A 13,104-nucleotide genomic window follows, 5' to 3' on the forward strand; every position below is an offset into this window, starting at 1 on the left:
ATATTTTGATAGATCAGAAATTTCTGAACGTGGCGATACCAAATGTTTGTATAATTATTTTTTTAACCCTTTAATTTTCAACGGGGCAAAAGTTGAACTTTTTAGTTTTTTTTTAATTTTTCAAACTTTTTTTTTTTACTTTCTTTTTGTTTGACTTGTACCTCTACAGGACTATAAGGATAAGCAGTCTGATTGCTCTCCCATATCTGCTGATCACAGCTACATAGCTGTGAGCACCAGATATGCTCATCTCCTGTCTCACACAGCTCTTGGCTGGGTGAAACAAGAAGTGAGTCATGTGAGCTACAGGAGTCATCACATGACTCTGTGCTACCATGACAACCATCGGATCCACGTGATTACGTCACGTAACATCCGGTGTTTGGCGGCGAGTAAACGTTAAACGTGACCGCGATTATAATGGTGCTGTCACATTTTGACAGCACCATTTAAGGGGTTATCAGGTACAAGCAGATTACGTATCTGCTCGGGCTTGCTAGGTACACATCACAGCAGTACAAATCAGCCGGGTGGGATTAACACTATGACCACTGGGATGTAATTTTACTGCCTGCAGTCATTAAGGGGTTAAGACCACATGACTAGTTATTGAGATATTGACATATTTGGGGGGTATACCCACCACTGTTGTTGGCTTTTGTTTCAATAAATTGTTGTGAAATCACCTTTGCATGCTTTATTTAAATGCCTTAAGTTCATGATAAAATATAAGTGAACTTTTTACATTTTGCATAAATTTCTGCCGAAAGCTTAATATCCCTAATTTTTTGTGATTAATGTGTGCATAATGTACCTGTCATTCAAATAAAGTTGTCATGGTACAGAAATAACATGCATCTATTAAAAAAAGTAAAACTCTGAAATTTGAAAGCGCTTTACTACAATAGTGATAGTGATGAATATGTGGGCTCTCTCACATGAATGTGTACAACAGACAAGTGCTATCCAATGTTTTATCAGATAGCATTAAGTCCAATATTGTACTGAAAAATGGGGCAATGTCAATCGGTGTATTTTGTTTCATGCTGATTCGGCATGCAAAAAAATTTTCAGAAAGTTATGATTGGCAACCTATTTTGGATCACGCACACCCATTCAAGGCTGTACTTGAATGTAAACACAATACAGAAGATAGATGAATTAAAAGGAATCTGTCACCAGGTTTTTGACATTAAAGGGCCAGTTACACGCTACGATATATCTAACAATATGTCGTCGGGGTCACGTCGTTAGTGACGCACATCCGGCATCGTTTGACATATCGTAGCGTGTGACAGCTACGAGCGACTGTGAACGAGCCAAAATACTCACCTTATTGTTGCTTGTTGACACGTCGCTCATTTTCGAAAAAATTGAGCGTTCTTCTGCGCGCCGGTTGTTCATCATTCCCAAGGCAGCACACATCACTCCGTGTGACACCTCGGGAACGATGAACACAGCTTACCTGCATCCCGCCGGCAATGCGGAAGGAAGGAGGTGGGTGGGATGTTATGCCCCGCTCATCTCTGCCCCTCCGCTTCTATTGGCCGGTCGCTGTGTGACGTCGCTGTGACGCCGAACATTTCTCCCCCTTCAGGAAGAGGATGTTCGCGGCCCACAGCGAGGTCATTCGGGAGGTAAGTACATGTGATGGGGGTTACCGACTCTGTGCGACACGGGCAACAAATTGCCCGTAATGCACAAACGATGGGGGCAGGTGCGATCGCATATGCGAACGCACAATAAATTGTACCATGTAAAGCGGCCTCTAATCTTAGAGCAGCATAATGAAGGGGCAGAGAGGCAGCAGTGTGTCACTTACTGGGCTGCTTAGCGTAGTTTTGATAAAATCACTGTTTAATCAGAAGTAGATCATTACATTACTACTTGGCGTGCTGCAGGTAGTCCAGCATATTCATGAGCTCTGTATAACTGCTAGATCTGCAGCAGTTAAAACATTGATTTTATCAAAATAACAGTAAACAGCTCAGTAAGTGACACATCACTGGAAGCAGGATCTATGTCTCTACAGTATGCTGCTCTCAGAAAGGGGAACAGAAACCTGGTAACAGATTCCCTTTAAATTCTTTTCTCACCTGTGATACCATTTATCCTCTCATGCGAGTTAATCGGATCACAGTAAACTAGCATTAAGCTCAAACCCCGATTAGAGTTTAATGAGAGTGTCATTAGCATAATTGGTATCTACAGAAGTGTGAGCTTGCTTTTAGAAAGGCTCATCTCGTAGTAACAGAGGTTAGTATCTTAGGTTGGCTAATGAGTCATGGCCTAAAGTTTACAACAAAGTTTATTTGCCACATTTTAACCCAATTTTTTTTCTTTTTAACACTACTTAGTCACTTTATTCTCAACTTCTTAAGGCGTGAGACACTTTTGGCCTTAAAGGGAACTTGACATGTTAAAATAAATGCTATTAACCTGTAGATATGGGGTTAATCTGCACTTTAATGGTATTCTGGCGCCATGTAACCAGTGCCTTAGGAGCCCTGCTGAAAGAGGCAGAAAATCTTAATTCCTCCCAGCAGCCTCAACACTAACTGACTCTGTGCTGCTGAGTCGGCTGTCAGTCAGTGCTGGGGATGTGGTTACAGCCGCCGCTCACTATGCACTGAGCAGTGACTGAAACCCTTCATGACTGATAAAAGTTTATTTCCTCCTGGCAGCGGGGCTCTCATTGCAGCAGGCCACTATTAACCTGCAGATTAAACCACTATCTGCTGGTCAATAGAATTTTTCTAACATTAAAGGTTTTCTTTAATTAAAAACTATCACTTTTCATTTCTGACATGTCTCAATTTACATGGTAATAACTCTGGAATCCTTCCACATATCCAGTGATTTTATTATTTTTTTTTTCATGACACATTATACATTATGCTAGAAGTAAGTTTAGGTCACATGACGTCCGTGGCTTCCAGATTTCTGAAAGTTCAACCCCTTTACTTTAAATGAAAGTCTGCATTGCAATTGCATCTCAATTGTTTCATTTTAAATAAACAATAATAATATCTTTGTACCATGTTAGCCTGTTGAGATAAAAAAAGCTTTTGAGACTACTCAGGTCTCTTCATCAGGCTCAGTATAAAACAAAATCTGGAGAATCACATATTAATACACAACAGTGACTTGTCAGATTTTGTGTTATACGGAGCCTGATGAAGAGACCTGAGTAGTCTTGAAAGCTTGCTATTATTACAATCTTTTCAGTTAGCCATTAAAAAGGTATCAACCACTGAGGACTCTAAGGTCTTTTAAACATTTTTTTAATAAATGTAGACATTTATCTATTCACATCTGTTTTTCACACCTGAATTACAATTGGACAAGTATTCATGCTACACCTACACAGTTCGTTTGTTGCCCCATTCTGTATTCTTTACCTGTACCTACATTTGTAGCTTTTATTATTATGTCCTTTTCAGCAAGGGTTAATTAATTTGGATTAAAAAAAGAGATTGAACAAAGTTAGGCTGGATTCACACGATCGTATGGCATCTGATGCGAGTGTATTAGATGCAATCTGCTAATGACCCTTGGCTCCCGTTCTGCTGGGAGCATGAGCAGAGTGTCATGCAACTGTGATCCAATCCTGTGATTGGATCACTGCTGCGAAGGAGAGGGAGGGATTATTCTCCCCACCTTCTCCATTGTCAACTGATGCGATTATCTCGGATGTCATCCGAGTGCAGTCCGATGTTTCACTCGCACTCATAAACTTGTATGAGTGCGAGTGACACGTCTCTCTCTGACAATCGCAACAGGCTGCGACTTTTCACTTATCCATAATCTGGATAAGTGTACCCTTAAAGAAAGTCTTTTACAAAAAGTAAGGTAAAAAAAAAGTACCAATGGAAATAGATGGGGTAGTGTAAAATAGAAAAAAATTTAAGTGTTGAAGCTACTAGCAAAGGCACCATCACTACCTTAGGCACCAGCCATTCGAACCATGGTACTGCAAAAGTCAGGTCACAACTGGACTTTTGTATATGACAAGTGCATTAGTGTGGAGAAAATGGCAGGCATTATGGAATATATGGCACATCACTCATCTTAGTCACGGCAGACTGATATTTCAGTCAGTTTGAGTCAATGTTCTGTAAAAATCGGTCTGCCTGATCACAAATTACTAAAATCAATATTTTTGGACCATTTTTTAATTTTTAAAAGCATGAAACATTTATCAGTGCCCCATGTTATTAAATGGCATGTTGGTTACTGCTAATTTTTTCAACCATTTCTAGAGCAATGTTAGTTTGGTGTTAATAAAGCTGCATTTATGTGAAAGAGCTTCAAAGGAGTTTGATAAAGCTTTAGGAAACCTCAGAGTGTTACACCCAACTTACTGAGGGAAAATGGAGACTTTTAAGTATTGCAATTTAAGGCCCTCTTCAAACATCAGTGATTCTGGTACGTATGTTACTGTTTTTATACGTACAAGAATCACAGACATACGCAGACCCTTTACAATCAATGGGTCTGCGCACACATCAGTGATTTCTCACTGACCGTGTTTCTGTGCAGTGTACACGCTTGTCCATGTGTTCCACATGGAGACAAGTCCATTTTTCTCTGGCATCACTGATGTCACACGGACCACACAGTGGTGTGATCTGTTTAACACGTACCAGAAGAAACATGTATCTTTGAAATAAAATGATTTTTCATACTCTACTTTTACAGCGATGCAGTCTCCTGCTTCCAGGCCGGCTAATTCTATTCATGAATATTCACTGCACCGTGACTCGGAAATAACAGCAGTGCCGGAGACAGCAGCGGCTGGAGACAGGAGAGCCGGAGATATCAGCACAATGGACAGCAGCGGCATGAAAAGGTGAATATACGGTAGAAGTGCCTGATATCCATGTATTATCACGGATAGCACATGGAGAACACGTATGCAAAAATCATGGTACACGGAGAGCCATATGCGTCTTTAACATGTCAGTGAAAAACGTGTGTATTTTTCACTGATCTGTGAAAGAGGCCTAAAACAAATAGAAATTCTGTCAATTAATTTTTTGAGAAAATGTATTGAACCTGGAGAGTTCAAATTTTAAAATATTCAATCATCTGAAAACATTGAGTTACAGCACCCAAAAACAGGCACTACAGTGTACAGAGCTCTAATATTCCAGCTCTGAGGCTTTAAATAGTTGAATGTAGAGTTCTGGATGTTGGAACCCCTAATATTGATGAGAATTCCTCATAATAATATATATTATATTATATATATTATGTAACGATGTGGGGCCCCGAGTATATGGGGCCACACGTCAGGTATCGGGATTAACTCAAAGTCCAACACATAACGTAAAGTCCACACACTCTTGGACTTCCTCACACGTGTCACTGACCCTTGTCAGTACTTGGCTTTATCCTTAAAGTCCAATCTGGGTTACCTTCTTCTGAAGGCGGCTAGTGTCCTTACCAAGTTCCCCCTGGCTCCAGCCAGGCTTTGCACATGGACCTAAAAGCCCCTTTCCTTCAGAAGAAGGTCTCCTGAGCAGAGCAAAGCACCCTGCTTCTGCTCTCCCCATCTCCAGCACACACTGGAAGTCTAGAGTCAGTCTCTATCTAGACTGCCCTAGACACACTCCACCTAGGTTCAGAGACAGGATTGCTTTAACCCCTGGAGCCACACCCACAGGTGGTAAAGAGTGTGTAATCAGCATCACACACCCTTCCATGGCTCTGCATGTAATGCAATCCTGTGGAACCACAGGTCCCAGCCAACTTCACATTGCAGAGCGAGCACCCATGCTTCTGCAAAACATACCGGCCCTTTGTAATACAGCCGGTTGATACGTCACAATACACATATACACACACACACACACACACACACACACACCGGTATATATATATAAAAATATTCCTCATAATATTGTAACTTAGAAACAAAATATGTGAAAATATATATGCGCTCTTGTGAGACTTTGGTTTTCACTGTGGATTTAAAAATAAAAAAATAGAGTTCTAAAATACTGACCCTTCACTAAAAATCCATGATACTCATTTTGTTCATTGTAAGCTAGTAAAATGCTAAGAATTTTTTTTTCATAGTCAAAATAACAAATTAACCATGGTAATAAATAATTAAAGTTTTTACTGACTGTTCTAGCGCAGCACCATACAACAGACATGAACCACTTAATTAATTTTTATTGTTGTACCTAGCATTCAGCTGCAGTCATTTTAATATGGTTGTAACAAAAATTAAATGTCAATGAAGAAATAATCTAACACAAATATCTATAACTCTATGCAAAAAAAATAAAAAATAAATCTTGTAATTTATATTTTCATCCAAATCTGTTAAGTCAATTTTTTTTTCATCATCATTTCCATTACTGTAAATCTAAAAGATAGTTAATTAGTATTCCTGAGACTCGTCATAAATTTTATTTGTCATGATTGAATTCTAGCCAAATTTTATGCATGATGCTTTAATACCCGAATCATAAAATCATTCCCGGCAGTTTGATTTGTAGCTCTTCAATAACAGGTTTATGACTTGTATAATATATCTAGAAAGAAAAATGTGTCTTTAAAATCACAGAAATATGTGTATGCATTGATCGCGCTAACACTACTTTACCTGCGCATTAAGAATACTGATCAGCCATTCCATCTGGGCTTCTGCAGAGTCACAGCACACATACCTGATAAAGGATTCGAGCAGAAGTATAAAACAAGATGGAAGGACATACATTAAACTCATTACACCTATCCTATAAAACAGTACAGCTACAATGTGTGAGCTGGGATTTCAGATGATGGAAATTAAGATAAGAAACTTCCCTCTCTTCATTTTCTATATGGTTTCAGTCCGAACCACACAGATAAATTTTACAGTTTCTATGGCATATTTTGATAAAAAATATTTAAAAATTAAAAAATTCATATAAATAAAATAAAAAATATCAACCGTCAGCATTTTAATTGTCTGTCCTTTTATAACCTCAGTTGCTAAAGGCCAATTTACGCACAATTTACAACTTTTAGTTGAAAATTTTAATAAAATCACTTTTCAATCCCAATTGTCTTCAATCAAGGAAAGTGCAGTTCTTTTATGAGAAATTAGAGATGAGCAAATCTACCTAAATTAAATTTGGCCCGATTTGCTCAATTAAGGGGCAAGGTTCCTTTGTATGAATTTGATATGAATCAGTAATGCTTAAAAGAGATAAAAAAGTTATCATGCTATGAATAAGATCACTTGCTCATCAAAATGCATAATGTTGTAACTGAGAGGAAATAAGTTGTGATTTAAAGGAGTTTCTTATCATATAGAGAGATTACATACGTACATGCATCTCAAATTAGAATATCATCAAAAAGTTAATTTATTTCAGTAATTAAATACAAAAAGGGAAATGGATATATTATATAGAGTCATTACACAGAGTGATCTATTTCAAGGGGTTTATTTCTGTTAATGTTCATGATTATGGCTTACAGCCAATGAAAACCCAAAAGTTATTATCTCAGAAAATTAGAATAATTACCACAAAACACCTGCAAATGATTCCTAAGCATTTTAAATGGTCCCTCTGGTTCAGTAGGCTACACAATCATGGGAAAGACTGCTGACTTGACAGATGTCCAGAAAGTAGTCATTAACACACTCCACAAGGAGGGTAGGCCACAAAAGAACATTGCAAAAAAATCTGCCTGTTCACAGAGTGCTGTATCCAAGCATATTAATGCAAAGCTGAGTGGAAGGAAAATGTGTGCTAGAAAAAGATGCACAAGCACCCGGGATAACCGCAGCCTTGATAGGATTGTTAAGAAAAAACCATGCAAAAATTGGGGGGAGATTCACAAGGAGTGGACTGCTGCTGAAGTCAGTGCTGTGCTTCAAGAGAGTCACCACACAGACGTATCCAGGACATGGGCTGCAACTGTTGCATTCCTTGTGTCAACCCACTCATGACCAATAGAAAACGCCAGAAGCGTCTTGCCTGGGCCAAGGAGAAAAAGAACTGGACTGTTGCTCAGTGGTCCAAGGTGTTGTTTTCAGATGAAAGTAAATTTTGCATTTCATTTAGAAATCATGGTCCCAAAGTCTGGAGGAAGAGTTGAGAGGCCACAATCCAAGCTGCTTGAGGTGTAGAGTGAAGTTTCCACAATCAGTGATGGTTTGGGGATCCATGTCATCTGCTGGTGTAGGTCCACTGTGTTTTATCAAGACCAAAGTCAGCGCAGTCATCTACCAGGAAATGTTAGAGCACTTCATGCTTCCCTCTGCCAAAAAACTTTATGGAGATGGAAATTTCATTTTCCAGCAGGACTTGGCACCTGTTCACACTGCCAAGTACCAATACCTGGTTTAATAACCACAGTATCACTGTGCTTAATTGGCCAGCAAACTCACCTGACCTAAACCCCATAGAGACTCTATGGGGTATTATCAAGAAGAAGATGAGAGACACCAGACCCAACAATGCAGATGAGCTGAAGGCTGCAATCAAAGTAACCTGTGCTTCGATAACACCTCACCACAGGCTGATCACCTCCATGCCACGCTGGATTGATGCAGTAATTCATGCAAAAGGAGCCCCGACCAAGTATTGAGGCATTTACTGCACAGACTTTTCAAGAGGTGCCAACATTTCTGAGTATAAAATCATTTTTTCAGTTCAGTTATATAATATTCTAATTTTCTGAGAAAATGTCTTTTGGGTTTTTATCGGCTGTAAGCCATAATCATCAACATTAACAGAAATAAACACTTGAAATAGATCCCTCTGTGTGTAATGACTCTTTATAATATGTGTTTCCCTTTTTGTATTGAATTACTGAAATAAATGAATTTTTTGAGGATATTCTAATTTATTGAGATGTTCTTGTATCGTAAGGACCATGGTCACTAACTGGATGCCTTTCAGCTGTTTCGAATCTACAAATATTACCCTGAATGAACTACCAGTAAGTGCCTGAGCATACTCGGAGTTGTAATTTTGCCACAGCCGGAGAACTACAACTACAGGAAAATCCATCACTTTATTATTATAACTTATTATCTATTAGGAGACTAGCATATATTGATTTTATTCATAGTAAAATATTTTCAGTCAATGATGATCCTCGTTCATAGTACTTTAAGTGAAGTGTAAATGTATCAAAAGAAACAAAAAGGTCAACATATTACATCAATTTAATTTCTTACCATTGCTGTTTTTCTAGATAAATTGTTAACCCAAACCTGTAAAATAATAATGAAAAAAAGGAAAAATTCAATACTTAGTGACCAAAGTTTAAAATATAAAACTTGAAGTGTTAGCCTAAAGTGTGGAAAAACTCTCCACTTTGATAATTAAAAAAACTATCACTAGATTTTTGCTGCCCTAACTTATCGAAGAGGAACATAATGTAGGGGCAGAGACTCTGATTCCTGATGCATTAATTAATGCATAGCCAAGCTTTCATTAAGGCCTCTTTCACACTTCCGTGAAAATAACGCATGTTTTTTACAGACTTGTCAAAGGTGCGTATTGCCCTCTGGGAGCCGTATTTATGGCACACATGTGTTCTCCGTGTGCTATCCGTGATAACACAAGGAGAACGGGAACATACTACTCACCTGTCCCTGGCTTCGCTGTCCGTGGTGCTGATCTTCGGTCTCTGGTCCTGTCGACTCCTCGCTGCTGCTGCTTCCGGCCGCAGTGAAGTGAATATTCAATTAGCATGATGAGCGGCGGTCGGCAGAAAGTGACAGCAGCGGGAGAGACTGCAGGCCTGGAGAAGGTGAGTAAAGTTTTTTTTTTTTTTTAATCGCAGACATGTGTTTTCTCCAGTGCGTGTCACACGGAACACATCCGTGTGGTCCATTTGTGTTCCGTGTGACCCGTTTGCATTCAGAAAAACTGACATGTCTACGTGTGGAGCACACGGGTACACGGGTATACTCCACACGTACACACGGCCATGGCAGAATAAGCACGTGAGCGCAGACCCATTGATTTTAATGGGTCTACATGTGCCTGTGTCTCCGGTTCGTGAGGAAATGGACCAAACACGTACCAGAGACACGGACTTGTGAAAGAGGCCTAAAACTGTTTCATCTGCTGCAGATCTACCGGTTCTCTGAATGCCGAGCTCTCTATAACCACTTCCCTTCCAAAGATGATTGACAGCTTTTAGTTTACATTGTACATATGCAGAAAGCTGCCAATCAGTGGAGGGGTGTGGTTGGATTACATGGCAGTAGAGTTATCAAAACTATAGCAAGCAGCCCAATAAGTGACATCGCTGAAATCAGGGCCTCTTTCTCTATATGATGTTCATTTTTTCATATTGTTTGTCAATAGAGTTATGAAAGGGTTTGATCTTTATGAGTTGATATTTCTTTTTGGGAACATAACATTTTTTGATCACTTTTATTCCAGTTTTTGTGAGGCAGAATGAATAAATGCCAGCAATTCAGAAATTGCTTTTTTTTTAATGGTGTTCACTGTTTGGCAAAAGTGATAACTGGCTTTGTTCCTCGTGTCAGTAAGATTAGATTGATAGCACACTTTTTTTTTGTTTTGCTTCCTTCACACAATAAAATAAATTTAAAAAAAAAAAAAAGATTTTACATTGCCATATTTTCACAGCTATAGCTTTTATTTTTTTACTGATGCAGCTCTATTGACCTTTTTAGCGATAACATTTATTTCACTTTATCTCCTTTTATTCCACTTTTTCCTGCAGCTTGATGAAAAAGCTTAACTTTTGCTACCTTTTTTTATTTAGTTTTTTTATGGTGATCACTGAAGAGGTTAACTAGTGTGACAGATTTATAGATTTGCAAGCGGCGATACCAAATGTGTACTTATTTTTGTTTATTTGTGTATTAACATAAATATACGTGTTTATTGGGGGGTTACTTTTTTGTTATTTATATGAGGAATTTTTAAAAATAGTTTTACAATTTGTTTTATTTTGTTTTTAAAAAAACTTTTTACTTAAACCTTTTATGAGAAAGTAAATTTTATTAGTCTGATTTCTGGATTAATGCATTGTCATGCACAAGCATGGCAATGCATTCCACATGTCAGTGTTACACTGTCAGAAGCCTCTTGCTCGTGAACTAGTCTAATAGGCTTGCAATAGCTGGCAGACATGGAGGTCATCATCATGACCTCAATTTACCAAGGCAATGATCTGACCAACGCAATCACGTCGTGGAGGTCCCGATTAAGTGGGAGATTGTGCTTCCTCTCCCGGCCTCCTAAATGCTGCAATCGAAATTGATCGGGACATTTAGGTGATTATGTCGCAGGCGGAGGAGGGCACGCCGCGCTCTCCCACTGCTCGGGTCCGGCTGCCGCTGCTGCTGTGGCCGCTGCTGCTCGGTGGCTCGAGCGATGGGCCGGATCCCGGGGACTCGAGCGGCGCTCCTCGCCAGTGAGTGAAAAGGGGTTTGGTTTAGGGGATTTATTGTCCGTGACGCCACCCACGGTTGTGGTGATTGTGTGGACACCACCGCTGCTCTGTATGGGGATCCCGGGAGCGGTGACAGGGAGCAGCAGAGCTGTTAGTTCTTCCCTCCATGGGAAGGGGTTGGTTGTCCCGGGGCCCAGTGATGGGGTGGAGGATGAGGGATGGCAGGCCAGGTGTGGGGCCTGGTGAGGTGCAGGGTCGCGGGGGCAGCGCTGTGCCGCACGGCACGGTGGTACTCACTCAGCCTGAGACGTTGACACAGTTCTCGGTAAAACACACGGCTGGAAAGACTGTTCCCACAGACGGCTGCTGTTGCTTCTTCCCGGTAGTTGGCGGTGACTGTCTCTGTCCCTGCACCTATGTTCAATGTTGGTAGCGATGGGTTCCCACCGGTTACCCGCTCCCCGACTTGGATATGGGCCGGAGGAGCCCCTCTTTGCCCGCAGGTGCTGGCCCTGAGAAAACTGGTGCCTTGGCGGTGGCGGTGTCTCTCTCCTACGGTTGGACTGTTGCCTTCAATCGGGACTTTGTTGTTGGGAGACCCGGAGGTCCCCTTCACTGACAGATTTGGCAAATTCACGGCGACTCCTAGCCTTGCCGGGATCCGAAAGGCCCCTGCCAATGGTGCTGGCTTCTCCTTGTATACCGGTCTGGTACCGCCGGGCCACCACCCGTCCACGGTCCTTTCGGCAACCTCTGATCAACCTCTCCTGCAGACGGTCACCACCGTCTGCTAACCTTGCGGTCTCGATCCGGGGCACACACCCGGACCAACTTCAGGCTTTCCAAACTTTCACTTTCTCCTTCACTTCAACTCCTCTCACTTGCTCCTCTACCACTTCCCTCTCACTTCCTTCAACTCTCAAACTAATCTGCCTGGTTTTCACCGCCTCCAGGACTGTGAACTCCTAGGTGGGCGGAGCCAACCGCCTGGCCCACCCCCTGGTGTGGACATCAGCCCCTGGAGGAAGGCAACAAGGATTTCAGGTCTAGCTTAGGTGTACCTATCCGGGGTATGGGGTGTGTGGTGGTGTCATTACCTGTGACCCCTGGCTTGCCCAGGGCGTCACATTCCCCCTTAGCAAAATGCAGACCGTCCGCGGGCTGCCCGTCCAACACCGGTTTTATTTTTCTGAAAAGATAAAAAAAAAGAAACACATACAAGTAGACTAACATCATCCCACAACGGGAGGCACTTTTCTTAAACGTTACGGTAACAGGTTCAAACGGTTACGGCTTCCGCTCTCACCCACCCAAGTAACCTGGCCCTGATGCTTCCCCTAAGAAACAGGCAGCACCCCTTGACCCCAGTCCTGAACCAAATCACCCGAGCGGGATCTGTCCTTCCCCTCCAGAGGGTAGCCACCGGTTCCGGTGGTGGCTTGGCCCCAGCCTGCTCCACTGCGGGCCCTCCCTCCAATCTGCCTCTCTGGAGGCAGCACGGTGGAAGCTGCAACAAACATATTTACAAGCCACTAACGTTTGTGGTTGCCCTGCAAGTTCACGGGCTTGTCCGTAAGGAGTCCATTACGCAACTTCAGACGGTCCCCACGGGGACTATGGTGCCGGCAACGGCCGATTCAATCAAGCAGGCTAGACAATCAGGTTAACTTCGGTTAATCTTTTTCATTTGCAAAAACTTTCAACTTTAAA

General features: G+C 41.4%; 1 protein-coding gene across 1 annotated transcript in view; it reads right to left on the reverse strand.

Moving 5' to 3' along the window:
* ARAP2 (ArfGAP with RhoGAP domain, ankyrin repeat and PH domain 2) overlaps window positions 1-13,104 on the reverse strand; it is a 494,936-nt gene that overhangs the window by 29,998 nt on the left and 451,834 nt on the right. Inside the window, exons 30-31 of the mRNA XM_075346952.1 lie at window positions 9,194-9,229; window positions 6,620-6,683 (exon numbers count right to left, since the gene is read on the reverse strand). Of these exons, the coding sequence (XP_075203067.1) occupies window positions 6,620-6,683; window positions 9,194-9,229 (100 nt within the window). The remainder of the gene's footprint in view (window positions 1-6,619; window positions 6,684-9,193; window positions 9,230-13,104) is intronic.

Source organism: Anomaloglossus baeobatrachus, chromosome 1 (genome assembly GCF_048569485.1).
Source record: "Anomaloglossus baeobatrachus isolate aAnoBae1 chromosome 1, aAnoBae1.hap1, whole genome shotgun sequence".
Lineage (NCBI taxonomy): Eukaryota > Metazoa > Chordata > Amphibia > Anura > Aromobatidae > Anomaloglossus > Anomaloglossus baeobatrachus.